The 27,953-nt window shown below is 45.8% G+C and overlaps 1 protein-coding gene across 5 annotated transcripts; it reads left to right on the plus strand.

Annotated features, from left to right (window-relative positions):
• The first annotated feature begins 65 nt into the window (after window positions 1-65).
• On the plus strand, window positions 66-27,286 carry CEP43 (centrosomal protein 43). 5 transcript variants are annotated; one of them, XM_031679882.2, is made up of 13 exons: window positions 68-236; window positions 1,012-1,065; window positions 2,740-2,794; window positions 3,249-3,337; window positions 3,788-3,925; window positions 7,492-7,572; window positions 10,414-10,473; window positions 17,280-17,506; window positions 19,465-19,577; window positions 20,931-20,999; window positions 23,833-23,872; window positions 24,761-24,857; window positions 26,064-27,286. In XM_031679882.2, exons 1-13 carry the CDS (start codon window positions 135-137, stop codon window positions 26,136-26,138), a joined length of 1,200 nt encoding a protein of 399 aa, XP_031535742.1. In that variant the 5' UTR covers window positions 68-134; the 3' UTR covers window positions 26,139-27,286. The 5 variants fall into 5 exon arrangements, with proteins under 5 accessions (XP_072822305.1, XP_031535742.1, XP_031535743.1 ...); XM_072966205.1 differs by lacking the exon at window positions 68-236 and adding an exon at window positions 409-426; XM_072966204.1 differs by lacking the exon at window positions 20,931-20,999 and having other exon boundaries at window positions 66-236.
• Window positions 27,287-27,953: the final 667 nt, after the last annotated feature.

The raw sequence follows: 27,953 nt of genomic DNA on the forward strand, positions 1-27,953 counted from the left end.
GCCCCGCCCCGACGTGACGGAGGGCTGCGCGCCGGCGCCGGGGGCGTGGTCTCGGCGCCGTCTCCGCGCGCCGTACAGTGTGGGACGCCCGTCGGCCATTGGCGCGGCTTGGGCGGTTGTCTTGGAGAAGCAAGATGGCGGCGACGGCGGCCGCGGTGGTGGCGGAGGAGGACACGGAGCTGCGGGACCTGCTGGTGCAGACACTGGAGAATAGCGGGGTCCTGAACCGCATCAAGGTCAGGCCGGAGACGGACGGGCCTGGCGAAGGGGAGGCGGGCCGCGGTCGGGGGCCGCAGGGCCTGTGGGGACGGCGGGCGTCACAAAGGGTCGCGGGGCGCGTCGGACAGCCGCCCGGGCTGGGGTCGGACCGCGCGGGGGCCGAGGGTCACTCCTGGTTGAGGCACCCGGCCGCGCGGCGTAGAGCGGGTGAGGAGGCCCGGCCAACCTTCGTCGGAGGAGGCCGACCACCGGCGTCTGAGGGGCCAGTCGCCCGCTTTCCCCCGGTCCCCGCCCCACGCTCGGGGGTCCAGTCGCCCCCTGCTCTCCGGGTCTCCCCCGCCCCACGCCCGGGGGTCCAGTCGCCCCCTGCTCTCCGGGTCTCCCCGGCCTCTGGCCTCAGCTGCTGGGCGGCGAGCCCCTCCACCGCGCGGTGACAGGCGGGTTGCAGGTGCCCGGCAGGCTGTTTCTCAGCGTGCACTTCTCAGACATTGACGCGACTGGTGGGCGGGAAACCGGGGCTCAAGCCAAAGCAATGGGCGCTGAGAGACAAGCCAAGGGGACGAACGGCGGACTTGGAAACAGAGAGCTTGCGTCTCTTTCTTCAGAAACGTCTCAGGATGCCCTCTGACCTCTGCACCTGCCGCCAAGCATTATCCGTATTGTTAGTTTTCATTTTGACTTTTAGATGGTGTGGACGCGCCTATGGAAGTTTCAGCCTATATGCTTATTGTCGTGAAAATTATCTTGAGGTAATTTTTGTTCCTTTACCTCCCTCCCCCCCTTTTTTTAAAGGCTGAACTCCGAGCAGCTGTGTTTTTAGCACTAGAGGAGCAAGAAAAAGTAGAGGTATGAAGTCTACAAACTTTAATGTGACCATATTCATTTATGTTTAATTTCTAATTACTTTAAAACCATTGTAAGAGCAAGGAGTAATTTTGAACTAAGGATTACTTTTTTTTTTTTTAACTCTTGGGAGGGATTTAAGATTATTCTCTTTTTGTGTATATTTTAGAGTTTTGGAGTAACCTAAAGAAAGTGTAGATACCACAGCAACTCTGAGGCTAACACTAAATCTTATAGCTCCCTTTCCACAGGGAAAATCTGAGACACAGGCTGATGGAGCTGCTTGAAGAAATGGTTTCATATTCGCGAGTTTACTGAAAGACCCCTCAGAAGCTTTAATATGCTAATATGCACCAGGTGGGGGGAAGATAGTTTGCAACCTTTCCCCAAATTTTCTGGCCACCCAGTTATTTAAAAATCATGTAGTCTTTCTTATGTCAAAGATCCAGTCACTTCCCGTATATAAGTGTGTTTAGTTTTTTCTCTCTGTGGCAAGTCCATCTTGAGTAAATATCTTGGAACTTGTTGTCAACAAGGATTGTTCCATAATCAAGGCCTTCACCTTCCTCTATGACACATTAGCCTCCTCTTCTCCTCACTTTAGACTGAGATTCCTGCTCCTGTGTAACTTCATGAAAGTCTTCATGTTTGTCCAGGCATCAGTCTTCTCTTAGCTGCCCTTTGTTCTTAGCTGATCCGGACCCCATGGTCCATATCTCAGAAACCCTCACTACCTTGCCTTCCAGCCCTGCTTGATTTAGGAAAAATCTTACTGGTCATTTAATTGTGCAGACTAACTCCCTTCCCGCTTTGTGTTTGCACTAGAGCAGGCACCTAGCTCTGTGGACTGCTGGTGTTCCTGTTTGGAGGCTCCAGCCTCTGTGAGGTCCTGAGCTGGCCCCGCTGCACATCTTTACTCAGCAGCTCCCACTTCACCTTCACGCAGGCCTCCTGCCTCACCTGATTCCTTACTCTTGACAGATGGTCTTGTGTCTCCCTTCATGAGGGAAGTAGAAGCCTCGGGCCCGAGCTTTTTGTGTCCTTCCCTGCAATCTGTCACTCCCCTCAGAAAAAGCTTCCATCACCTGTGATGATCTGTTCCTCTTTCCTTCCTGCTTTAGTTGAGACAACTCCGTCTTGTCCAAGAATAATCACTTTCTCTGGGTTTTGCCTTCTAAATGCTACTCACTGTCAGTGCCTCTCCGATTTGCTGTTATCTTTGGCCTCCCTTTCTGTTGGCTCTAATCTTGAGCACGGAAACATTTTTACATCTCAAGGAGACAACTGGTTCTCTTGACTTACGTTCTGCTTTTAGTACCTCTAATTTTTTCCCTCTTGGCCTAATTTTGAAAGAATGTGTCTGTCTAATACCTTTTCTTAACTTCCAGGCACCCTCTAATTCATTCACATCCTACATCCATCACTACTGCCCCTAAGTTCTTTTGCTGCTGCCAAGAAGAATCTCCAAATTGAATTTATTTAAGTCCTTACCTGTCCTGGTCCTTATCTTAGCACAAAATAGTTCCTGTAGTAATCAGTAGTTGTAGAATGGTTTTAACCATAGTTTTATGAATGTCAGTATTTTACTTAAATTTTTGCCAAAAAATTAAACTTTATTCTTCCTTTTGTAGTGGTTTTTAAAATAAACGCATAACACAATATTTCATTTTTTAACAGAACAAAGCTCCTCTAGTCAACGAGAGCCTGAAAAAGTTTCTGAATACAAAAGATGGTAAGATGTTCAGCTTGTTCTTGTTTATTTTGTCTGTCTCTGAATTTTCAAATCTTGACTTCATTTGAGAGAAATCAGAAATATTAGAGTATTTTTTTGAAGTCTGTGATTCTTACAGATTCTCATTTTAAACCGTGTTTTATTGTACAACTGTTACGTTGCCATTAAATATCAGTAGCCATGGGAAATTGTCAATTAAAGCCAATTTTACTGTAAAAAGCAAAATTCTCTAATCCATTTATGAGATGTCACATTATCTTAGTTCTACACTGATAACCCTAATGAGGAAGCAGGAGGCTGAGATGTTCGTTACTTAATTGTTATTCAAGAGAAGGAATTTGTAATTTAAACAGCTAGGAACCTTCTTTTCTCCCTTTACTTGTCTTACTTCTCAGTGTTAGTGAGGAGTGTCTGGTTCCTGCACAGTCACCCCCACCTCTCTTGCTCTTCGCAGGCCGGCTGGTGGCTAGTCTCGTTGCTGAATTTCTTCAGTTTTTCAATCTTGACTTTACCCTGGCTGTTTTTCAACCTGAAACTAGCACAGTAAGAATAATGATTTCTACGTCTATTTTTGAAACTGTCTTTGATGAGTTTATTAAAATCTGGAAGTTAACAAGATTTGAAAACTTACAGCGTCTTGCATAAAGATTATTTTTTTATAGTTGACTATCTGTTTTTCCTAACAGCTATCTGAGCTGTCAGGTAGCTGGCACCAGTGTCCCTGCTTCCTGTAACTTGACGGAAATGTTATCATAGGGTTAGTTTGTTCTGATGTTAGAATACATCTGTTAATAGAGACTTTGAATATAGAGACTTGGTAAAAGAAATGTATAATTTTTAAAAATGGATACTTCATTCATTAGAAAAATGGTCTTTTTTACTTTGGAGATGTCTAAGTTCTGAAAATATTTTTCTTTAATCTTTGAAAATAATTTTTTTGCTATATTTTTGTGCATTTATATTTTATTTCTTAACATCTTATTTCTTTTTCAGTTTCAAGGTCTTGAAGGTCGAGAGAATTTAGCCCGAGATTTAGGTATTATTGAAGCAGAAGGTACTGTGGGTGGACCCTTATTATTAGAAGTGATCAGACGCTGTCAACAGAAAGAAAAAGGGCCAGCCACTGGGGAAGTGAGTGCAGCCCAGTCCTTTGTTGTCTGTGTTTCTGTTCTGCAGTTGCTGCATGTTGAGTGTGGCCATTGCGGGTGGTGTACACCTAGTGAGTCAGGTTTAAATAGAAAGAGGCTATTTCTTAAAAACAAAACAAAACATACTGGGACAGAGATTGTATAAATGCACATTTTGATGAGAATTGAAGTATGAAAGTTCTGAGGCTGCTACTGCACCTGCTCTGGGGGTTGACACTCAGAGCTTGGGTTCGGGGGCCGGTCTGTGTGGAACCAGTCCCAGCTCCTCCACTAACGGGCCTCCGGCCTTCTCAGCTACTCCACGCCACCCCTGCCAGCCCTCCTCGGTGGAGCGGGCATGGTCGACGTCCTCGCGGGCCTTGTGAGCTTGGGAGGCTCACACCCGCAGGTTAGTGCATGTGAACTGCTGGGACCACTCAATTGCTGGTCATTATTTTTGTTACTATTTTTAAACATAGAAGGGCTGAATTAGAGGTTAGTTAATAATTTTTTAACTTAAAGCCTTTTTAAAACTAGGTTAAAATTTTTAATTGTTGATTTTGCAGTTTCTAAACATTTTCATACTTTTTTTTTTTGATTAGCCATTGTCTTTCTTATCCTTTTAAGAAATCCTGCTAATGAGAGTAATGTTTACAAACATTAGCTTTTGTAAAGATACTGTGTCTCACGGGTAGAAAACATTGTAACTATTCCAGATAGCTGGTCAATGCGTGCTTTTGATCAGAAGTCGATGGGAACGTGGGGGGCTAGGGGCTGTCTCTTCTCCATCTGGAGAGTCTCAGAGTGTATTTCCCCTTAGAATCTTTGAAAATCATTAAAGCTGGACTGAGTGCCTACAGCATCTAAGGCATACTAAAGAGATTCTTTTAATTAAAAGATAAAAGAATAAAAAGCAAGTCACGTGTCCTAGAAGAGTGAACAGCCGTTCAGGATACGCTCACATAAGGAAGTGGACATTTGAATGATGGTTTATCATTACAGAGGAAGTGTCATATACTACGTGGTCAGTCCATTCTTTCTATGAGTAATAATTTTCAGTTAAAGGGGGCAGTGGTTGTTCTACATTGAAATTGTGTTAGGCTCCCCCTTCACATGAGAGTAGGGAGAGGACTGGGAGGGGTGTTGGAGGAAGCTGTGGACCTGGGTGGAGCGTGATGCCTCCTCCTGTCCAGGGGGCGTGTCCTCATTGCAGCTCATGTTCAGGTTTATTTAGCAAGTATTTGATGTGTGCTTATTAAGTGATGCCATTATGCTAGTTACTAGAGAATTAATAAATTTAAAGAACCCCAAACAGAGTTGGTTCCTTCTCTCTCTTGGGCCAGTCTACAGGTGGTGGTGACTTCTCTTTCGGCTTCTGGGCCCCTGACCTCTGTCTCTCTTTCTGCCCTTTCCTTTCATTTCCATTTGCTCTCTGGCTCGCTTGGTGCAGTGGTGGGTGCCTTCCGTTTCCCTGGTTTGCTCCCCCTTCGTTAGCACACTCGTAGTAACTTGGACTCCTGAGCCAGACTGCTTGGGTTCACGTCCCAGCCCTCCCTTGTCCTGTGTGTGACCCTCTGAAGCCCCTTAATCTCCATGCCTTGGGTTTCTCACCTGTGAGATGGGGATAATCAAGTATGGACCCCGTGGTGTAGTGCGGACTGAAGGCGTCATACGTGTAAAGCTCTGGGGGCGGTGCTTTGCATGCACGATCGTAAAACTATTTGCCATATTTATTATTTCTCTCTGTTACTTTGCTGCTGTTACTGCAAGGATGACTCCCTAAGTCCAGCTCAGTTCTTTTCACTAGCTTGAGGCCAGAATTTCCAGCTCTTCACAAAACATGCCCACCTGGTTAACTCGTTAGCACGTTTGAGTCATGTTTGAAAAAAACTGACTGTATTCTCTTCTAACAAAGTGAAAGCTGCACAAGACCAAAAAAATTCCTCCTCCCCGCAAAAACCCTCCAGTTCCAGTTCTTCTGCACTGCTTGGTTTACATTGACTCTGTTCCTGCGACTCCTTGGTTCCAGCCCAAGGACTTGCCTCTCCACTTGGCCCTGGGCTCAGACTGCCAGTAAGGGTTTGCTGTCCCTCCTGTACGCCATAGCTTCGGCACCAGGTTGTGGAAGAAAGGTTGGTCACTGGAAAGCTCTCTGTTCCCCACTAGACAGATGTGTGCCTCAAACTGAGACCCAGTAAGAGCTTTCCTGTCTAGTTGGTTTGATTTGAAATTCAAAACTCAATAAATGTAGTCTTCAGTATGCCATTCTGACAGGTGGCTCCAGAGCCTCCTGGTCAGCTTGCCCTGTGTCGTGGTTAAGGTCTGTCACACAGGCCGAGAAGAGGAGTCCTGCGGCTTCCAAAGGTGATGGCTTTACTCCCTCAGGATGCAGGCAGTGAGTTGGGCATGTCATCTCTACTTCCTGCTAGTTTTCCTCTCTTAGTACCTGCGTATCTTAATGAAAGTTCATGTGTGTGTGTGTACACGCAGAAACAACTCGATTTATACTTGAAATAGGGAGCTCCTAAGTGTCCAGTTCGGCCCTTCTGTCATTTACTAGCATTTATCACTTTGAAAGGAAATACGTGATTTATAATGAAATAGAAAATTACAGGTTTGATGAGCCTTCTTTTGTCTTCTGGTGCTGGAGGAAGCCAGCCGTGGAGTGGCCCACTGGGCTCGGCGGGCGAGGCTTTTGCCGCGAGTGCGTCTGACTCCTTCGCGACCAGGTTGCCGTTCCCGCGTCTGCTCAGTCTCTGCTCTTCATGATTGCCGAGTTTACGTTAAAATTCAGCTCTTTGTCTCTTTCTTTCTTTTGTAAAATTGCAGTGACTTTGTAATGGCAACTGAATAATCGCCAGGTTCCTCACCCTCAAGATCCTGCATGATGTCTTTGTAACTGTCTGCCTGTTTTTGAAATGTGGAACCTCCTATGTACGCCAGACTGAGCCTACCCTTGGACGTGGCCTTTGCTTCCTTGCCTTCTTCTTCTCACCTGTCCTCCACCTGAAACGGCACATTGTCCCCTTGCCCGGCCGTGCGGTGTTGCCATCCACGCACTTTCCTGACTCTGGCTGTGGAGATGCTGTCCCTCATTCTTCCTCTCTGCTTGTGATTTAGGGCCTCATCCTGCATAGCTGTAATAAGTTGCCTGTTTTTATGCGGGAATTACTGCTTGATTTTTTTTTTTTTGAGACAAAATGAAGTAGGGAAGCAAGTCCAGGGAGGGTGGAAAGAGTAGACCTTTGAGGATCACAGGACAGTAGTGGTGTTGAGAGTGGAGAGGGAAGTGAGAAGGTTAACTGCAGAGAGGAGGCTGAGGCACACATACATGTGCACTGAGTAGCCTGTTCAGGGTGACTGAGTGAAGTACCGGCAGGTAATTAGAATCATAAGTCTGTTTTTGATAAAATTTGAAGAAAATCTGATAAGGATATTCATATTAATAGGAACAAATAAAAAATGCTAGCATTGTGTGTAGTGGTTTTAAATGCTGAAATTCTGTTGAGGCATAATTGGTGTGTTCATGCTTTATTTTTAAGTGTTAATTTAAACTGTGAAATATTTTAGGGTGCGCTGGATCTGTCTGATGTACACTCTCCACCACAGTCACCAGAAGGAAAAGCCAGCGCGCACACCCCCCCCAGTAAGGTGAGCCGGCTGTGGGGGCTCCTGGGGCACTGGGTTCTCTCTGTAGTCTTGTTATAAGTTTTGTTATTGTTAAAAGTTCTTTTTTTTTAAAATCCTGAGAATCTTGTTTTAATATTTAATCCTTTTCAAGTCACTAATTTTAAATATAAGTGCATTAAGTTTATATTCACAGTACTAATTACTACAATATACTATAATAAATTTTGTCATAGTTTTGTGTGTGTGTGTCAGAGGGTGTAAACCTCCTTACTACAACCTAATTCTTCTGTCTGTTCAACAGAAACTTTTTTTTTAAGGTCATTAAATTGTAGTGTCCTTTCCCAAACACAGTAGGCTTGTATCCCTGTGGTGAGTGTGGAATCATTGCTTTCAGGGAAATTAACATCCAGTCATGTGTTTCATTTCCTTTGGCGACTAGAAAATGGTAAAAGTGCTTGAAAGACAGACCCTACAGCGATGTTGAGGGAGAAGATGTATTACCTACTCAGGCACCAGCAAGACGTTTAACAGTCCGAGTGAGACTGCAGTGTGACGGTCTGTGCACGGTCGGGGCCTGTCTTAAGCTTCATGCGGTTCTGTCTGTCTTCACCATGTGGCAGTTTGCGTTGCTGCAGCAGGGGAAGCTTTTGAGTGTTCTACTTTCTGTGTCAGAATAATTTTAGAGAGCGTGATTCTTTGATGAAGTATGTATTTTTAAAAATTCTTCTGCTTTGTTGACAGTGTTTTGAATTTTGTATCATATAAAGGAGTATGCCCTAAATAACAGAACCGTATGATAATTGGATTCATTTGGTACTTTTGTCCTTCGGTTAACAAAGAAGTTAACTTACTTTTCACTTAAAAGTTCTTGTAATTTGAGACTATCAGGTTCTAGAATATAGAATTGTTGTGCTGAATATTGTAGGCAGGTGCCCAGATTTGATACTGTAAATCATGGTGATTTTTTATTAATGAGCTATTTTGAGGATTTATGAGAACGTGTATGTGCTCTGTTTATATTTATGTATGTGTGTATGAGATGTTAAAAGTTTTGGCCTGATTTCGGGGATGTGGCACAAGGGAAATAAAAATTGAGTGGAACACTTGAATTTAAAATCAAGGCTCTACGTAACAGCAAGAATGGGTAGAGAGGTGACCAAGGCGCTGTTGGACAGAGTGATTAAACGTGAGTTGAACCACTTTAGGAAGAGTGTTGAGAAAGACTAAAGGTGCAGGAAGGTGTTCTCTCCTGTGCGTGGCTGAGCGCAGCCCGCGCCGATGGAGCCCACCCACCTGACCAGAGCGTGCGCTTGGGTCTGAAGGTGCCGCGTGGCTTCCTCTGCCTTCCGTTCTGAGGGAGGCCACGGCTGCTTTCCAGAAGGGGTTCCTGGTGCTGCGTCACTCGCAGACACAGGCTGTGTCTTTTCTAACTAGGTGGACTTGCAGAGGGCAGTAATTATACCGCTGGATTGCTTCCCTTTTCAGGCGCCTGGGACACCATTGGGTGGTTCCTGTTGTTACTTGTTTCTTGTTCTTTGATTTCGCTCCTTTGTTGTTGTTCCTTTTTATTTTTTAAATTTAGAAATCGGAGGGATTTTGTTCTTTATTTCTAACCAGGGAAGGAGGCCGTCATGCTCTTGGTAGCTGCTCCTCTCCCTTGAGACCTAGTCAGCCTTTCCTGGTAGAGGTGGTTGGTCTTGGAAGGTGTTCCCCTGTGGTGCTCCTGGACAGCTGAAACTACTGGCACAGAATGAGGTTGGGAGTGAGTCTGAAATTCCCTTCAAATTAAGTGCCAGGTAAAAACAAAGCCTTGCTTTCTGTGAAAATACCTGGTTTTAGAGGGATTAATGAATGCATATTCCAAAATACTTACTGGTACCTATGGTATTGAGTTATTTGGAAATTCTCTTTTTAGTGAATTACTATTTTTAAGGCCAATTAGCAATACTAATTTTCCACATATTGTGTGTCTTCAAGATAATATATTAATGTCTGTTTTACGTACCCCAATTCTATGTAAAAATATTTTGAAATTTATCATGAGAATTATCATGAGCATCTCAAGTTTTAAGTCAGGAAATGTTGCTCTAAATACAGAGAAGTGATAATTTTAAAGGTTAATTTGGAGACAGTGATTGTCTCCTTCCAGCAGAGCCTGGGCTCCCCAGCAGCATTGTGGGCCTGCGGCAGCCCTGGGCACCCGCAGAACGCCACAACTCATCTCGGGGGGCTGGGGTGGAGTCTGTTTAAAGATGAGGTGTTCGTTGGCAATGAAAACTCAGTTCCCCTGTAGTCCTGAAGGGTCTGGATTTGGGATTCCGGTACTTTCCCCATCCTTTTCCTGCCAGCCTCCTTCTCTCTCTCAGGTCTTTGAGTAGTTCCGAGAAGGGCGTGTGCATTAGGGCTCCTCCTCAGTCTGGAGAGCACTGGGAGTTCTGGGAAGCTGTGGCCAGGCTCAGGGTCCAGCCCGACCTTGAGAAACTTGCTTTGTGTCCTCCTGAGAAAGGTAAGGTAGAGCCAGGGCCATTCTTGAAGGAAGCTGCTAGGAAGTCAGGGCTGGCTGTCCTGGAGCGCTGATAGGAGGGCGTGAAGGAGGCGGCTCCGCGTGGCCGGTGAGCTGGGCACGGCCCCGGTCTCCTCGTCCGACCAGGTCTCTGTGGGACCAAGTCATCAAGTGTGAGCTGAACCACGTTAGGAAGGGTGTTAAGAAAGACTGGAAAAGTGGGTTTCAAAGGGTAACATAGTAATTAGATTTTCCAATTTTAAGACACTTTTCTAATAGGAATCTTTATTAGTTTGGTATGAGTTTATTTTTAAAGATGTACATTTTGTGGTAAAATGTCATTTTATTCTCATGCTCAGATACCAAGGTATAAAGGACAAGGTAAGAAGAAGACAAGCGGGCGGAAGGCTGGCGCCAAGGTAACACGCGGGAGGCCGCGGAGGGCGGCGGGCCGGGCAGACCCCGCCCTAGCGCCTCCTCGGACCCTGAGTTCCTGTTGGCCTGGGGTTAAGTTTTGTTTGGAGATGTCACTTTCTTTTATCTGTGATCAGAATGTGCTGAGGTCATGGTGACATAAAGGAAAAAGGAATTTGACTTTCAGTTTTTATCCAGGTGAAAACCATACTGTTGTATTTTAAAACTGTATTCTTAGTTTTTCTCTGCGAGTTCCTTGTTTTGTCGGCAACAGAAAAAGTTGAAAATACTTATTTTCCTCGTAAATGATGGTCATGTACATATTCTTAACATTATGATTTTTATCTGAGGGAAATAGAACTTTTTTTTTTGGATAAGTTCCAATCGATAGAGGCCAAACCTGGCTCCCTCAGGACACTTCATGTGTGTTCAGCACCTTTCCCCAGGTGCCGGCTTGCGGGGGCCTGCGGGGACAGAGCCCAGCAGTGATCACTGCCTGGCTGCTGATTTTTCCTCCCCAGAGATCTCAAAATTTGACTAAGCTGGTAGATTAGCTGCTTATAAAATTTAAATACTGGAGCCCTCAGAAGCATTATTAATTATCAGTATAGTTCTTACACTTACTTAGAATAAGATCAAGTTATTTAACGTTCAGGTCTGTGAGAATTGCTAGTCCTTGTTGAGCCTTGGTTTATGTACAGATTTTTTCACTAAGATGAGGATCTCCAAAATTAAAGGGTTTTGAAAAATTGCATTTGCTGTGTTAGCTGGCTCCAGTTCTATTGGTTTCAGTGGTGAATTCCTGCTACTGTATTCGTTCACACTCCTCTTCATTCACTGCTACCTGAGAAGATGTTCTAAAGTGTACGCAAGTATGTTTGGACATTTACGTAGTGAAAGTCTTTGGTGTTACGTGCTGGGAGCAAGACAAATTTAACATGGATCCTCACTCGAGCAGTTTATAGTCAAATTGGAGAGGTGAGACATACACTAAGAAAAACAATTAAGAACATAACCTAGTGTGTTTATAGATGCTTTTAATCAGTTTCTTGTACTTTTTAAAGTGTATTTGATAGTATTAAATTTTAAAATCTTGTTGATGTCATGAGTTTTAAAGAAGTTAAACCATTTAGAAGAAGTCGATGCACAGAACCAAAGCACACCTCGAGACGCTCTTCCCTTTGTGTGCTGGAGCGCAGCTGCACTGTGGGTCCAGACTCGATCCTCCACTCTGGTGGGTGGAGCCTCCTGTGCCCTGAGGGGGACCAGAGGGTCTGTGCCGGCCTTGATCGGGCCTCTTTCATCTCATGCTCCTGAGCCCTGAATTCAGGGAAGCCTTTCGCCTTCTACTTCCCCGTTCTTGTTTCCGAGTTGACTTTCTCTTTTGTACCCAGCACTGCCTGTTTCCAGGCCAACCGGTGACCCTTAGCCCTTCATCTCTCCGCCTTTCTGCTCTGCCCAGTGCACGCAGTAGGTTCCAGTATCCTTAACACCCACCATTCTTAGCATCTCGGTAATCCAAATACCAAACTGATTGGTCGTTGAGGTTGCTCACAGCCAGACTCCAGGGGGAGCTGTTGCCGTGGAGGTGAGTGGCGTTTCCAGCTGGGCACAGCCGCTGGTGGCTGCCCTGGCTGTCCACGGGCAGTGGGCGTGCGGGCCGGGAGCGCCCAGGGCATGTTCTGTCTTTTGCCTGCAGGAAGGCGCAGGTATTAATTGCTCATTCAGAGACTTTTGGCTGTTTTCAGAAAACCTATATTCATATTAGGAATAAACTTAAGAAAACCAGTTACATGTATAACTGATTTGTACTTACTGTTGTAAACCTGTTAATATGCAAAGCAAAATCTAAGGTTTTTGAACTAATTTGAGTAAAAGTGAAAGTCACGTTTCTTGTTCTTGCTACCGTGTGAGATAGTAAAGGCCGGGTAGAGGACTTGGACTGCAGGGGAGACAAATGTCAGGTGGGAGGACATGGCTCTAATGAGCTAAACATTTTAAATGTGTATTAACACTCACTTCCCAAGTGTCCTCTGTAATGGTCTGCTTCATAAACCATCTTGTACCAGGCATGATGCTAGTTGTCTGCAAAAAATAAACACATATCAAAAATTACGACAGACTTTTGGTAGGCTCCTCTAAGGTTTTTACCTTGAGTTGAAAAACTGAATAAGGTATTACATGGTTATTGTTTGCTTTTAATAATAAGCTATTTTAATTATCACATTAAATGTAGCCTGAAAGGTTATCCTTTCTTTTCATAATCAGTTCTTAGGTGTTTTAAAACTGTTGAGGTTTTTTGTTTTTTTTTTTTTTGTTTTTTGCTTCAAATTCTTAATAAATGGCATTTCTTAATTTGTTCCTTGTTTTCAAAATCCTGGGGAAAACCCAGCTTTATGCTGATTTAGGGCGGTGATGGGGATCACATCATGTGTGTTTGGGGGTGTGTTTCTGCATCTTTTGCCGTCACCTTGGGGTTTTCTAGATAAACCAAGCATTATCCACCCCCCCGACACCCACACACCGTAATGAATGGATGCGCACGGTGAGCAGGATACCCAGCACGCCTGTGGCGGTTGGGCCTGACCGGCCGCTTCCCATCCCAGGCTGCTTTCTGGCTGAACCCCGGGAGCTCCGGCTGCAGAGGTGAGAGCAGAGCAGCTGGATGGGAGTGGCTTTAGATCGATCGCACAGCCAGAGACGGCTGCTCATGTGCATCTGTGGGAATTACAGACTTTATAGAGCACAGACTGAGAGTTTGTTTAGAAAAACTGAGTCTTTAGAAAGAGGAGCTTATATGTTGTGTGGATTTCATAATCCACAGTGTTTACTGTCTAGGTAAGTCAGTTAAACCTTGAAATATATGTATGTGTTACAACGGTAGTAAAGTTGCTTCTCTAAATAACTCAGTGAAGTCATGGGTCAAAAACTGCCTTTCGCGGATTGGAGGAGAAAGCTGGGGGCTGAGGCATGGGCAGGGAAGAGAATATAAATTGCACGAATTTTTAAAATACATTTGCAAAACTGGGGTCTTTCTTTGGCTTTGATGTTTCTCTGTTGTGAACAGTGTAGATTAAGCCTTTAGTTTAGAGAAGCAAAATTGTTTTTTCCAGGCTTTTAAGACATTCTAATGATAATTCAGGCTTTGGCTACCAGAAAATTAGTAATTATTTCTCTGTGAAACTGCTCTATGATGCTTATTTTCTGTTAATCCAGAAATGATTACAGTCTTGAATGTAAGTGTGCTAGTAGAAAATAAAACATACGCCAAAAATTTGTATTTAGGAATTTACTGTAATTTACCATAAAACTTACTAGTCTTGAGAGCCATCCAAGGGAAGTAAATGACTGCTGTAGTGCTGTGCAGTAGGCCTCTTGCTTTTTTGAAAAAACAAAACTTGTACTTACAAGTGTTAGTCACTTATTGTAAGTACTTCTTAGTTCCTCGGGCTGCTTTAACAAAATACCACAAACTTGGTAGCTCAAATAGCAGAAATTTATTGTCTCACGGTTCTGGAGGCTGAAAGTCTGAAAGCAAGGTGTCTGCAGGTTTGGTTCCTTCTGAGGGTGCGAGGGAGAATCTGTTCCAGGCCTCTCTTCTAGCTCTGGTGGCTCCCAGCGGTCCTTGGCATTCCTTGGCTTGCAGGCACATCACTCCAGGCTCTACCGTCGTGTTGATGTGGCGTTCTCCCTGTGTGTGTCTGTCCCCTCTTGTAAGGACCCGAGGCTTGTTGAGTTAGGGGCTGACTGGACTCCGCTGTGGCCTCATCTTAACGGATTACATCTGTAGTGACCCTGTTGTAAATAAGGGCACACTCTGCAGCACTGGGGGTTAGAACTTCAGCTTGCCTTTTTAGGGGACACAGTTTAACCCAGAATGTCCTCCAAGGCTTCAGGTTGCCCAGGGAGTGAATTCTGAGGCATTGTCATAGGATTTTTATTTTTTTTTTTGGTCACACTTCTCTATTTCTAACAGTTCTTACTCTTAGCTGCTTAGATTTCATCCTGAATCTTAATTTATCCACATCTAGGTGGTAGAGACTCAACTAACTGAAGTTTATGTATATGAGGCTTAAGCCATGATGAAAGGTTTTAAACAGCTCCCGGGTACATACATCTTGAGTTGACTTGTTGTTCCTCAAAAGATTTGGTCTTCCTTTGAAAATTCCTCTTAAAGTTTGGCAATACTTCTGTTTTAAGCTACAGAATGTTTTGATAGCTCTTTCTCCTCTTAGTGTGGATTTTTTTAAATAGTAAAATTAGTTTGGAATTAAGTTTAGTGAATTCATTAGCAACCCAGTTGCATAATGGTCTTTTTGGTAAAAAATGAGCCCTAGTTAAGAAGTAATGATACATTCCTATATGGCTTGGCATTTGATTTTGAGAACACTTCCAAAGCAGACTGGTGCTTTTAAAATTTAATTTTACTCCATAGGTAAATAGAACTATAATTTTTTTTATTGAGTTAGTTTACAATGTTGTATCAATTTCTAGCACAATTTTTCAGTCATATGTGAATATACATATATGTATATTCAGTTTCATATTCTTTTCACTGTGAGCTACTGCAAGATCTTGAATATATTTTCCTGTGAGAACTGTAATTTTAAAATAAACTAGCTGTTATTTAAAAAATGTGTATTATGTTGAACATCATAATATGCTACCCATGAAACTTGTCTTCCTAAAACTAATCTTTCTTTTCATAATGGCAAGAATACTGCTGAAACCTGTCAAAGGTAATCATGGTGTATGTGAGTTGCCAAGCTCAGGTGGCTTGTTATGTAGCCTTAAGTTATGCTGATGGTGTGGCTTCCCGGGGAGAAGACTTGGTTGGAATAATTACTGTTTCTCGTGATATGCTTTGCATTTGCATTTCATTTTGCTCCATGTTAGGTGTCCTTTTGGATTTTCTTGGGGATGTTTTGAAGGAGAAAGGCTCACTGTCTCAGTGTCTATAATTGTAAATGTATTTAAATAGAATTCAGGTTATTTATTTCCAAATGCATTTTCTTTGAATAGATGTAAATCAATTTTTAAAACACTTATTAATCAGAAATTATAATGGGCATGAATCTCATTAAGAAATACGTAAGTGGATGGTGCTTCTCTATAGTTGTGTAATACCAAGAAAACTTCAAGAAAGTTGTTAGGAAATTGGAAGAAGTGTCTGCTTTGAAAATATCCTGCGTTGTCTAAATGGGTGATACCTTGGTATTTATTTCTTCAGACATCTCCTTTTACAACCATTGATTTGTCTGTATCAGTAGCATGGAAGGTGTACCGCTATACAGGGGCCTAACAATCGTGTAGCATCAGTCTGGCCTGGGGTCGGCTAATCACACCTCTGGCTGGTTAATATAAACGTGTTCCTTCATGCAGACCGGTGCTTCTGTCTACACATGTCGTAGGAGTGAAATCATCCTTAGAGAGGGTCTTACTGAGTAATTTCTAACCCGTGTTGTTACTACCTTGACTCGGTAGTCATTAACTGTCCCCCAGCCACCCGTCTCTTTTTTTCTTAACTACTAGTAATGATTTGACTTGGAAAAAGACTACTCTGGTTCAATTCTTGAGGGATTCATGCCTGGGAATATTCAGTTCCTTAAAGTCATGTGGGCAGTGATGGAGTGTGGGCCACGCACCACATCCTGTGTCTCAGGAACTGCTGTACGCCGTGGTGTCTTACTCCACACTGCCCTCTGTCGTGTGAAGCTGAATCTTGGGAAACTCATTTTTTACCCCTAAAAACTGAAGTTTCAACCTAATAGCAGAACATAAGCCTTTAGAGCTAACCTCTGCAGTCGCGCTTTGATGTCAGACCTCGTAAGTCCCTGGGGACCTTGGCAAGTGACTGAAATGCCCCTACGTCTCCTTTTCCATTTCTGCAAAGGAAACAGACCTGCCCGCACACCATGGCTTATTTTGCAGTTTAGAATGAGGTAACACATGGGACGAATTGGATGGCTTTCCGTAAACATTTGCGGCTTCCATTGTTATTATCATAAGTTTTTGGTTTTGTTGATGTTTTTATTGTTGTTGACATAGACATGTCCAAGGGCAAAAGAAATCTGATCAAGGATAGAACTTAGGGCCAAGTGAAAACACGGTGGGGACTATATTTTGTGCTGACATCACCGGATCAATAGGACAGGACTGGAAATGAGAATTTTGTACATTGGTGTAAGATAGATAGAAACATTTATGTACATGCATCCATGGACGTTTGAGGGAGATGTGGATTAGGGATTTACTGTGAAAGTCTGAACTGAGACTGGTGCTTTAACTAGCACATCTTTCCGTTAGAAATGTGAATGGTAAAGGTGGCGTCTTTCATCTTGGCGTCTGTTGTGTTTGGCACTGGGTGGAAAACTGCTAGTTTTACTGGTGATTACTTTGTTCTGGTGCTTCCCTTACGTGAATTAACCTCTCCCTCCTTTATCAGTAATGCTCTTTTTTTGCGGGTTGGAAACAAGTTAATTTATGAAGCAGTGATGTATGCACAAGAGGAAATGGGAAAGTTTGTTTGTAAATGGGACGGGTGAAGATCTTCCTGTTTAGGGGGCGGGGAAGGAATGGCATAAACAAATTTCTCTGACATTTTTTCCCTTCAGAAGTTACTCTCTGAAGCCTGGGGATGAGCTCGTGGGTCGTGGGGTCACTCTGCACCTCGTGCAGCTGCACGACCCCACTCGCTCGTGCACACCACACAGATCTGCCTGTGTTCACATGCCTTAAAAAGGTTATTTAAAGTGTCTTATTAAAGCTTTGTTTTACCAAGGAGACCTTTTCTCGTTTTCTCTCTGTCTAGAAGGCCAGCAGTGATGCTAGTCAGAGCGACACAAGCATCTCCTCGTCAGAGCCAAAGAGCAAAAGCAGTCTTCACTTCCTGGCCCATGAAGCAAGAGTTGGGTCTTTGTTAAGCAGCAAAAGTCTAGATGCCAAAGACAAAGCTGGTCTTTGTCCAGATGAGGATGATATGGAAGGAGATTCTTTCTTTGATGATCCCATTCCTAAACCAGAAAAAACTTACGGTTGGTGAGTAAACTGTGTTTTTGGATTATCAAACCAGAGGCTTCAGAATAGAATTTCTAAATGTGTTATGTTTAGGAAACGTCCGTTGGAGAAATAATGAGCTGCCAGTGGTTCTGTAATTATTGAATTCAAAAGTCTGATTTTGTGTCATTAAAACCTTTTATTGTAAAACAGTTCCAGGTTTTGAAAGATGTAGCTGTTAAAGGCTTTAGCAGGTGGGTGTCTCCTGAGTGCCTGCCTGTCCAGGCGCCGCCTCAGGTACAGGGTGCAGGTGACAGCAGGCAGGACTCCTGCCTCCGGAAGCAGGGACCCCAGCGCAGCAGCAAGCGGCGGTCGCCACGTGCTGTGCGGGCGGAGCAGGCTGGCTTCGGAGGGCAGATCGGGGAGAGGAGGAAGAGCTGTGTGTGGAGGCCTGAGGTGGTCGGTAGGTGTCGGCGAGGGGAGGGCCTCGCTCGAAGGGTGCCACCTAAGCGAAGAGCTGACGGAGGGGGCGAGAGTGAGCCAGGCAGACGGCTTAGCTGCCAGAGCTCTGCGGAGGGGTGTGGCAGGTCGGGGGCTTAGGGCAAGGGGGCCGCAGGGACACTACAGCAGGGGCTTGGCAGCCCAGGGTTCTGAGCACCAGAGTGACCAGATCCGCATGCACCGTGACAGGCTCACCTGGCTGCCGGGTCCCCAGGTGGGAAGCTGTTCAGAGTATCCAGGTGAGAGATGATGGTGGAAGCGGTGGGAAATAGGTGGTTTGGGTTGTATTAATGAGGTTAGGTCCAAAGGGATTTGCTGAGAAGTGTGCGATAAAGAAAGTGCTGTCAAGGGTAGTTCCAGGGTGTCCGGGCTGAGTGACTAGAAGGTTGAAAATACCATTTCCTGAGAGTGACGAGCGGAAAGAGTGAGATTGGGCTCACAGGTGGGCCATGTGACAGTCTTGAACTCACTTCCCCCCTGTGAGGTTTGAGAAGCTGGTCGATGGAAAGGTGAAGTTGGGTTTCTGGTGTGATCTGGGGACTAAGGGAGAGGTCTGGGCGAGGGATGGACACGAGGGGTCATCAGTCTTAGATGAAGCTGCAGGCTAGGGGACTGGAGGAGGTCACCGGGGAAGGGGCGCTACAGCGGAAAGGGGATGGAGAGGGCCCGAGAGAAGTGGCCTTGAAGGAGGAGCCCGGGGTGAGCTGAAAGTCAGTGCGTTTAGCGACATGGAGGCCAGCGGTGACCTTCACGGGCAGTCTAGTCATATGGGGCTGGGCAGCATTAAAGGATAAGAGGGGGTTCAGGAATGAGAGGAGAGGAGCATAGCTGACGAGGAATTGTACAGGGTGCAGAAGGATGGGTGGGGCTGGAGGGTGGACGTGGGGCTGAGAAACACTGAATGGGATAAAGAACAGCACGTGTGTACGTTGATGAGAACAACCCTGTTCTAAAGACGAGAAGTGAAGTACGTTTGGGAGGGAGAGAGGGTTCCTGGCACTGCTCCTGAGTGCCTGGGCCCAGGGCTGCAGGAGCTTTGAGGTCATCGTGTGCGGCGGTGCGAGGGGCCGCACAGTGGCTGGTCCTGGGCAGCATCACACATCCGCTTGAGGCTGGTGGTCGTCACCAAGGTGTAGGGAGGCCAACTGGCCGGGTTGTTGGCCTGCGCAACACTGCTGCATCTGAGGGGCAGCGCGGTGCTGATCGGTGCCTGGCTCCCCTCATCTACATCTCTGGGCCACGGGAGGGGCTCCTGATGAAGCCCCATACAGTGAGGCTGACGAAGCAGATAGTCACTTGTGACGGCGATGCCTTGCTGCGAGAACGTGCTGTGATCTGAGTCTGCGCACCCCGTGGGTGTGCTGAGTGGTTTGGCGTCTGTGAAATGTATACTCTGTGTTTCCCAGCTGCTGTGTTGCCCATAAGATATACTCAAGTTGCTTATGTTTTAGTGACAGAGTTTATGAATCCCATTTAACTATACTCTTGTTTCTTGTTAGGAGAAGTGAGCCTAGTAAGCAAGTAGGAAGTCTGACATCGCTCTCTGACGCTCCCCCCTTAAAAAGTGGACTCAGCTCTCTTACTGGAGCCCCCTCGTTGAAAGAGCCTGAAAGTAAGTGTCTGGAAGTCCCTAGATTTGCTGACTGAGGACTTGGTCTTAGAATGCTGATAATATCTTTTAGTCTAATTAATTAAGTAGTGTATGATCATTGCTTATTTTTTTGGAAAAATATATGTAAAATTATAAAAATAGCCCATAATTTTACCCCTCAGTGTTATTTTCTGTTAATACTCTATTATTTTTAAAATTTCTTTTGAATGTGGTCATATTCTGTATATTGTTTTGTACTTTGCTTTTCCTTTGCCAGGAAAATACTTATAGGAAATTGACTTTTTAGTTGTCTTATATAATGCATTGGGATAATTTTTAAACCATCTCTCTTTGTTGGACATTTAGATTGACTTATGTAGGATTTAAGTTCAGTTTTTAAAAATTGTTTCACAGATTCTGTAGCTACCGCAGTAATCATCATAGGAATGTTGAAATATTATTCTGCCTTCAGGGATTTGGATCAGATGTGTCTTTTTATGTGTAGCAAGGATAAGGATTGTTAGCTAAACACAGAATAGCCCTGCTGCTGCACACAGATGGCGACAAGACCAGGGATCTAAAAAGCGCAGCCTCACATGTGTACCCCTGCAGGTACACTGAACTGCATCAGAGTAAGTGCAGGATTAGGCTGGCAGAGTGTGTACAGCGTAAATCTGCCTCTTTGAGTGGCTGTTTATTAGGAAACTGCGCTGGGATTTTGCATACCTCATTGTACTTACTGACCTCCTTGTGTTGCATGGTGCCACTGTAGGTCTCCCAGGCACGTGGAGGAGATGGTCTGTGGCTTCTCTTAGCCATCTGGTAGACCAGCCCCGTAGCTGTCAGTACGGCCCACATCAGTTTCCCTTCTTCTTTCCCATAGTCTTGTCCCCTTCAGTGAAGGATGCAGACTGTCGTGCTCCTGTCCCTGTTAACGCTGGCTGGGGAGTAATGACTTAGAGAGGGCGCTGAAAACTGGGACTGAAGAAATAAAACCAATGAAGGGAGCAGTCTGATAAATGAAGTAGCAATAAAACTGAAGCAAAATTTAGAAGTTCAAAGGAAAAGTAAAACTGATGAGAATAATTAATTGTAGTCCATGAATTCATACCCGGTTGGGCTTATCAAGGTTAGTATCTGGTAGTTGGGTAAAAACTTATTTTTTTCAAGTTCCGGTATAGCATAGTGTGGTTGAAAAGGGTTGTGTGCTGCCTGATGTGATGTGTAATGCAGTGTGGTTAATCACGGCTTGTAACTCCTCTTTCTTCCTGGTCACTGTGTTTCGTGAACAAGCCCTGCACTGAGAAAAAACTGCCATGGTTTGGAGGCTGTTGTGTTTTGAAAGTTAACGTGACTGTTTTCTCCTGTTCACAGGTAAAAGGGGAAGTACAATTTTGAAAGATCTTAAATTGGTCAATGATAAGATTGGATCACTTGGATTAGGTAACTAGATTTCTAATTTCAGCGTTGATTGTTGAAGGTGATAATTTTTTAGACTAAAATCTTAAATGAAGTGTCAGTCAGCCCACGATAAGCACCTCATGAGCGGATGGTTGGCTGGCTTTTCTGTGTCCAGGGCTACTCTGTGGGCCAGGGTGGAGGCAGCAGGAACCACCCCAGATTCTGTCCTGGTGGAGTTTAAACCTAGTAGGGAAGATGGGCATTGAACAAGTCTGCGCACAGTGTCGTGGAAACGGCTAGCGAGGTGGCTTGTCCTCGGAGCTTGGGAAGGCCTCTCCCAGGATGTGACTTCTCCGCCGAGACCGGTGGGTGAGGCAGAAGGGAAGGGCCTGCGATTCCTGCCGAGGGCACGGCTTGTGCAAAGACAGAGGCATGCTGGGTGTTGGGAGTGTGCTGCTCAGGCCTCAGGGGCTGGTCCACTGGGAGAGGTCGGCTTGTCCTGGGAAACACGGTGGGCGGCTGTGTGCTGTTGTGCAGCGCGGAGCAGCCGTGAGTACAGCCTTCCCTGCGCGAGAGCAGCCCGGCTGCTCACAGGGCCTGGGGCGGCACAGAGGGCTCTGACCGCTGTGCGTGCTGCCTGTGCTTCGCTTGGACGCTCTCGTTTCAGTGAGAAGGTGAATCCCGAGTCCCAAGACACGTTTCTCAGCTGAAGCTTTGGAGCACAAGTACTTTAGTGTGGGAGACAAAAATGCTAGCCAGAGGCACCCACGTTCACTGACAGGCACTGTGCGTGCTTAAAGCACGGGTCGGCAAGCTCTTTGACAGGACAGAGTAGGTATTTCAGACTTTGTGGGCCACATGTGGTCTCTGTTGCATATTCTTTGTTTTTTTTACAATGATTGGAAAATGTAAAAGCCATTCTCAGCTCACAGGCTGCACAAAAACAAGTTGTCACTGGATTTGGCCTGCGGGACAGACTCCTGTCTATAGTCACGTGTATAACAGGAAGTCAGAGGCTCACGTTGTGTTCTAGCGCGTTACGCAGGAACTGTTTTGTCTTTGAATTGGCTACAGAAGCTGGGGCAGGTAGGGGAGCAGTTTTCCCTAAATCCAAAGTGCAGCCCAGCTGTCCCACTGTCTTCGCTGAATTGCCTCTTCTGTGTGCTTTGGAGTTGGCCTGGGGACACCATGCCTGGTCATGGAGGTGGCCTCACGATTTCAGAGTCGCCACCACTGTGGTTTTTCTTGGCACGTGCAGACCAGCCACCTCTGTGGCTTGTCTGATCTGGGGTTAGCTGCCCCCACTCTCCCAGGCGCCGCTGGACACTCGTTGCCCTCGAGCACTGTCCACCTCAACTTGTGAGGCCTGAGTCATCTTGCCGTGAGTGCAGATGGACTGTTTATTCGAGGGGACAAGCAGTTGGGAAACCTGGTGCCCACGCTGCTGGTCGTCAGGACTCCAGGCTCACGCCGGCGGGGTTGGGTGTGGCTGCTGCTGTGGTCCTCGCTTTCCTCAGCCTCGGGTTTTCTCTCCTCCCGCAGGCACAGTCCTCCTGTCTGTCTGATCTGCACAACGCTTGCCTCCCCCCAGCCCTCCCCCTAGTCCTCTGGCCTGAGCCTGCCAGCAGCCTCCTGTTTCCTCCCCTCCTGCCTTCCCTGAGCACGCGTCTTCCTGCAGGGGTTGCGTCCTCTCTGGGGAGTGGAGGTCAGGTGGCACTGCCCTGTTCTCTCTCCTTCCTCTTCCCCTTCCCCTCCTTGCATTTGGGTGTAAGTCCTGCTCATGACCTGCCTGGCCTTGCATGGCCTCTGCCAGCCCTCCTGCTCTCTGCTCCTTTGTCTGCCTCCGCCTGCTGCCAGCTTCGCTGTTCTATGGTGTACTTGCTTCTGCACCGTTTTTCAAACCACCCCAGCCACCCCCCCCGTCTCAGGGCACGTGTTCTTGGAACACACTTTTCCCAATAATTTGTACATCTGGTACTTTCTTTAGGTTTCAGCTCAGCTGTCACCTCAGAGACTTCTTCCCAGTCCCCCTGCCACGTCTGGTTTGTTCCCCTCTTGGCTCTTCCCACGAGAGCGTTAGCTGCTCAGATGAGCGCTGTCACTTGCCGCCGTGCCGCAGGGGCCCTGGCAGTGCGGCAGTTGTGGGGCTTCACCGGAAGAGGGTCACTTTGACTGCCCGTCCAGAACTTGAATCCCCCAACCAGGCCCCTGACGCCTGGTGCCGTGGAGGACTCAGGGGCGTCCCTGAGCCGCCTCCTTTCCCTGGGGACGCGTGACTCTCCGGTGTCTTCACACGCCAGTCGCTCACAGCTGACTGTTAGGACAGGCCTCTAAGTCTTTGCCTCGAGGCCGACCACCCTGCCTCCTCGGGGACGTGGAGGTGTGCGCTCTGCCGAGCCTTGCGGAGCGCTTGGCGCTGACGGGGCTTCACTGGCAGCGCCCTCCCCTCGGGCTGCCGCCTCTCAGGAGGAGCCTGCTGCGTGCTGCTGCCTGTGTGACGTGCTAGCCCTGTGTCTGCGTCACACAGCTGCGGGACTGGCCGTCCTTTAGAGCTGAGGGGACGGCAAGGGCGCGCCCCTCTCCCCTGGCCAGAGTCCTTGAGTGACAGACCCGGTGCTGTGTTTCGAGGGCTCAGGCTGAGCGTGGGCTGCCCTCTGTGACACGGCGCAGCAGTGCCTAGGCGGTCCGCTCTTTCATTTGCTCTCACCGTACATGTGGTAAAAATGTGATTTCTGATCGTTAAGACTTCTTTTTCAATGATGCAACGTAATTCATTAATGTAGTTTTCCAAGGAAATGTGTGTGTTTAATTGTAGGTGAATTGTGACGTGTGTTTATATAAAGATAACATATGTATCTTTTCTTGAACTTGTCAGGGACTGGAGAAGAAGATGACTATGTTGATGATTTTAATAGGTAAGAAAAATAATTGGGCAAGAAATATATAAATTGTAAGCAATTTCTGAACACAGGGAAGTGTGACAGAATTACATGGGCGCTTGTTGTAGTGTCTTTGATTCTCTCGTTCGTATCGATTGAAAGTGAATGGAAGACAGGTAATCCAGAATTATACATTAGACTTGGGAGCATGTTTTTGATATTACATTGGAGTAAGAACATCTATACTGTGTTCAGGGAACTTGATAAGAATGAGAAAAGGAAACACGTCGGAGAATGGCCTCAGAAGCCCCATGGAAGCAGTGCGGCCCGAGGGTGCCCAGCTCGCCTCCTCTCTGACCCTCCGGGGCACTGTCCGCATTCAGCTTGTGCAGAATGGCCGCTCATGTTGTTTTTCTGATTCAGATGACATTTCTTCATATTTTGTTTCAGATAATTTTTTTATATATGTAAAGACAATATAATTTATGACTTGGCCAATAATTAACTTGGAAGTAGGATTTTTTTGTAGATATGATTAGAAATTTTATATTAAAGTCTGAGAATTTTACGTAATTGACAGTTTTTCCCTCCAATTTGGAATTTGTTTATTTTTAAACACACAAGTTTTTGAGAGACGAAATTTTAAAAATCCGGGTTTGCTTCTTTCTTGCCATTGTGGCTGTAGTCACCATGTGACCTTAGTGTTTCTCATCTGTTAAGTGAACTGGACTGCTCCTGCTGCCCTTGCTAAGTCATTTAAAGGGTCAAGTGAGGTGAGATGTATAGAATTAATGATATTTAACATTTTATTCTATTTTACTTCAAGGATTAAAATAATTATCTGGTTGGATTGAAAAATGGTAATTACTCTCTCTAAATGTTTATACTCAGTTCTTAATTTTTCTTTTTTTCCCTTGAAATTAGTACCAGCCATCGTTCAGAAAAAAGTGAGCTAAGTATTGGTGAAGAGATTGAGGAAGACCTGTCTGTGGAGACAGACGACGTCAATACCAGCGATAAGGTACGCGGTGCTTCCCACACAGGCTGCTTGTGCCTGGGCCTTGATTACTGTGGAGCTTCAGAAACATCACTGACTGGGAGAAAACCAGGTGAAAGTTATGAAAAGTTTATGACAGAGCTTCCTGGTCCAAACCTAAGAAGTGTCTGCAGTGGACGTGTAAAGCTGTTTCCTGCTGCTGCTTGCTTTATTAACAGAGTGCTTCTGAAATGCCTGCATGTTATTGTTGGGTTATTGGGGCATCAATTGCTGTGGATGGAGGTCGGCCGCAGTGGGTCAGGACTCGAGTCAGAATAGACCACCTCAGGGTGTAGACAGTGTAGGCAAGCGATCTCTTCAGAGAAGCCAGTGTAGAAAGTTGCTGTGTGTATCAGAGCACTGTGAACACGCGAGGTGAAGCAGAGACCGAGTGCGGAGGGTTTGTGGGACCTGAGCAGGCAGGGAGACAGGACAGCAGAAACGGGGAGTCAGGGTGTAAAATCAGGATTCCGTTCTGGAGGTCCAAATTTGACCTTTCTGTTTGGCGGAGAGCAGAGGACTTAGATGCGTATCAGGCACGAGGCGCCCGGTGGCACCTCTGGACCAGACACGGGTGCCCACGGAGGGCTGTCGCTGCCGCCGGGAGGTGGGCCTCGCTTTCCAGAACGTGGACGGCGTCTCGGGTGCTTGTGCCTATCAAGGATTATCCCACAGGGAGGGGAGAGGCAGCGCCTCGTCGTGAATCTGGGCCTGGTTCCTACCCTCATTCTCAGGCAAGCCTTAACCTTTGAGCTCCAGTTTCGTCCTTCGTGAGAAGGAGGTGTTCATGCCTGCCTCACGGGGTGGTGGTGAAGGCTGAGAGGTGGCATGTCAGGGACCTCCTCTAGCTCTGGGTGCCGTGTGGGTTTGTCATAGTCTGTCTTACCTCTTCACCAGATGCTCTCCGAAAAAGGCTTCAGAGTGTTGCTTTAAAGTTTCCAAAAGAACTGCAGAAGGGTTATTTTAACCATCAGTTTTCTTGTTTATGTAGAGTTTTCCCTGTTAGCTCAGCTTTTGGTATTATCCCCAGTTTCAAAATAGGAAGCAGAAGGTGAGGACAAGGGCTGTTGCATATGAAGCAGGTTGTAGAGCATAAGATAATACTTAAGTCACGGCAGTATGTGTTAAAAATTGTTTAAGACCCTGCTCGCATTCTGACACTAATTCTTTTCTTTCTTTTGAACAACAAAGCTTGATGACCTGACACAGGACCTGACTGTGTCCCAGCTCAGTGACGTTGCAGATTATCTGGAAGATGTTGCATAGACATGAGTGAAGGAACTTCTGATCAGCAAAGGACAGAGGACCCTGATCAGTTCCTTTTTTTCCCCAATCACTCTTTGCTGGAATGTCTGCTCCCTATTGGTGCCTTGTGTTTCAAAAAGACTATAGATATTTTTAAAAATCAACTTTTCATTATACAAATGAAATGCTTCCTGTTTGAGCCCATGTGTGGGAGATTTAGTATTCTTAATTTGGTTTAGCGACGTGTTTCTTTATGGAAATTGATTATCTGCGCTCAGTTACTGCAAGAAGCAAGCCCATGAAAATGCCGGTGTTAGCTCATCAGGAGAGGGGTCAGACAGCCGCAGGTTTCACAGCCCCGTGCGTGCCGGTGGGCCAGCCGCCCAGGGCCAGCCACCGGCCGTAGGTGGTTCTTCTGCAGTTGGCGTTGAGCAGTAGGTGCTTCTGCAGCTGGCTGGCAAGGCGGCCTGGGAAACCTGTACTACGGAGGCCCGTTACTGTGGGTTAAATTCGGTAAGTCAGCTCTATTTGTATTTCCTTCCATTTGGAAGGTTTGTTAGACCATTGAGGTTGTGTTACAATACTCGTGTGTGCTACTTAGTTTTGCTTGTTTTAAAGAAATCCAGAGTTGGTTATGACCTTTGCTTCATGGAGTTGTCCCTGGCGGCTTTTGCAGTCACCGCCCTGTGTCCGTGTCAGAAGCTTTACTCACCGGTTCTCGTTATAATTTATTATTCGTGGAGATGCCTTGAAACATACTAAATACCAAAGGCATCTGGAACCATTAAGCAGCACTTTTATTTCAGGTCTGTAAGTTAATTATATTAAAATCCAAATTGGACTGTCACAGTAGTAATGGCCTAAGACCAGATCCAGTTTGACCAGCTTCATACACTGTACGTAGTTTCATCATAACCCTCTGAAGCCAGCCGGTGATAGACTGTCGGGCAGTCTCGTTTACACTGTTTCCGTGGTGCTGCTGTGGATGTAGGTGGTTGACACCTATGACACTGAAGTGTTGAAAAGAACAATTGGAAGGGATGCGTGCATGTTCATATTAATGTAAGTAAAGCTGTGATTGTGTGTTAAAGTTTGTACTTTTTTATTTCAACTAAATTAAAGCTTTTTATTGAAAGTCATCTTTATTAATAAAAGCAAATTAGACCTAATTCATTGATCTCAGTGAGTGAACAGACTTTGTGATTTGTATAATGCCCCTTTTTCATTTCACATTAGTCTGAATATTACAAAAATATTTAAATAGGCTTTAATATGTAAAGGGAGATGATAATGTAAGGGTTAAGGTTATTTGACATTAGAATCTGATTTTACAAGAAACTGAGCCATAAATGCCGAAAGGCGGTAGGACAGAGACGGGCCAGGGAGCCTGCGTCTGCCCGCAGCCTGTGGGCTGTCAGCTCGGTCTCCGTCAGGCTCTGCACGTTCTGTGTGAGGAAACAGCGCTGCCTGGAGATGGACTCTGCTGCTGGAAGTCTCCCGATGTGCTTGGTTATAAAGTGTGTTTTCTTGGAGGTCACTCTATAAACAGTCGCTTTCTGTAAAGACCGTAACTGTGTTCAGCCCTCTGGAGTCTGTCAGGTGTGTGACTTTTGAATCTTTGTTAGGAGCTAGATTTCAGTGAAGTGATTATTGGGGGTGGCTCTTTAATTTTGTGGAAAAATTTGAATAGTAGCATCTGAAGTGTGTCATTTCTTTATGACCCATAGACTCCCACCTTTTGATAATATCTGGGAGGATGGGGAGGAAAATGCCAAATACGAGACCCTGCATCAGGTGAAGCAGCGCTCATGACGTAGAATCCAGCTCTGGAAACGC

The sequence above is a fragment of the Vicugna pacos genome, chromosome 8 (genome assembly GCF_048564905.1).
Source record: "Vicugna pacos chromosome 8, VicPac4, whole genome shotgun sequence".
Classification (NCBI taxonomy): Eukaryota; Metazoa; Chordata; class Mammalia; order Artiodactyla; family Camelidae; genus Vicugna; species Vicugna pacos.

Excerpts from the sequence above, each read along its gene's own strand:
- CEP43 (XM_031679882.2), top strand. The coding sequence starts at position 135 with ATGGCGGCGACGGCGGCCGCGGTGGTGGCGGAGGAGGACACGGAGCTG. Across the intron at positions 2,795-3,248 it reads GTTTCTGAATACAAAAGATG|GCCGGCTGGTGGCTAGTCTC; the intron begins GTAAGATGTTCA and ends TGCTCTTCGCAG. Across the intron at positions 3,338-3,787 it reads TTCAACCTGAAACTAGCACA|TTTCAAGGTCTTGAAGGTCG; the intron begins GTAAGAATAATG and ends TTTCTTTTTCAG.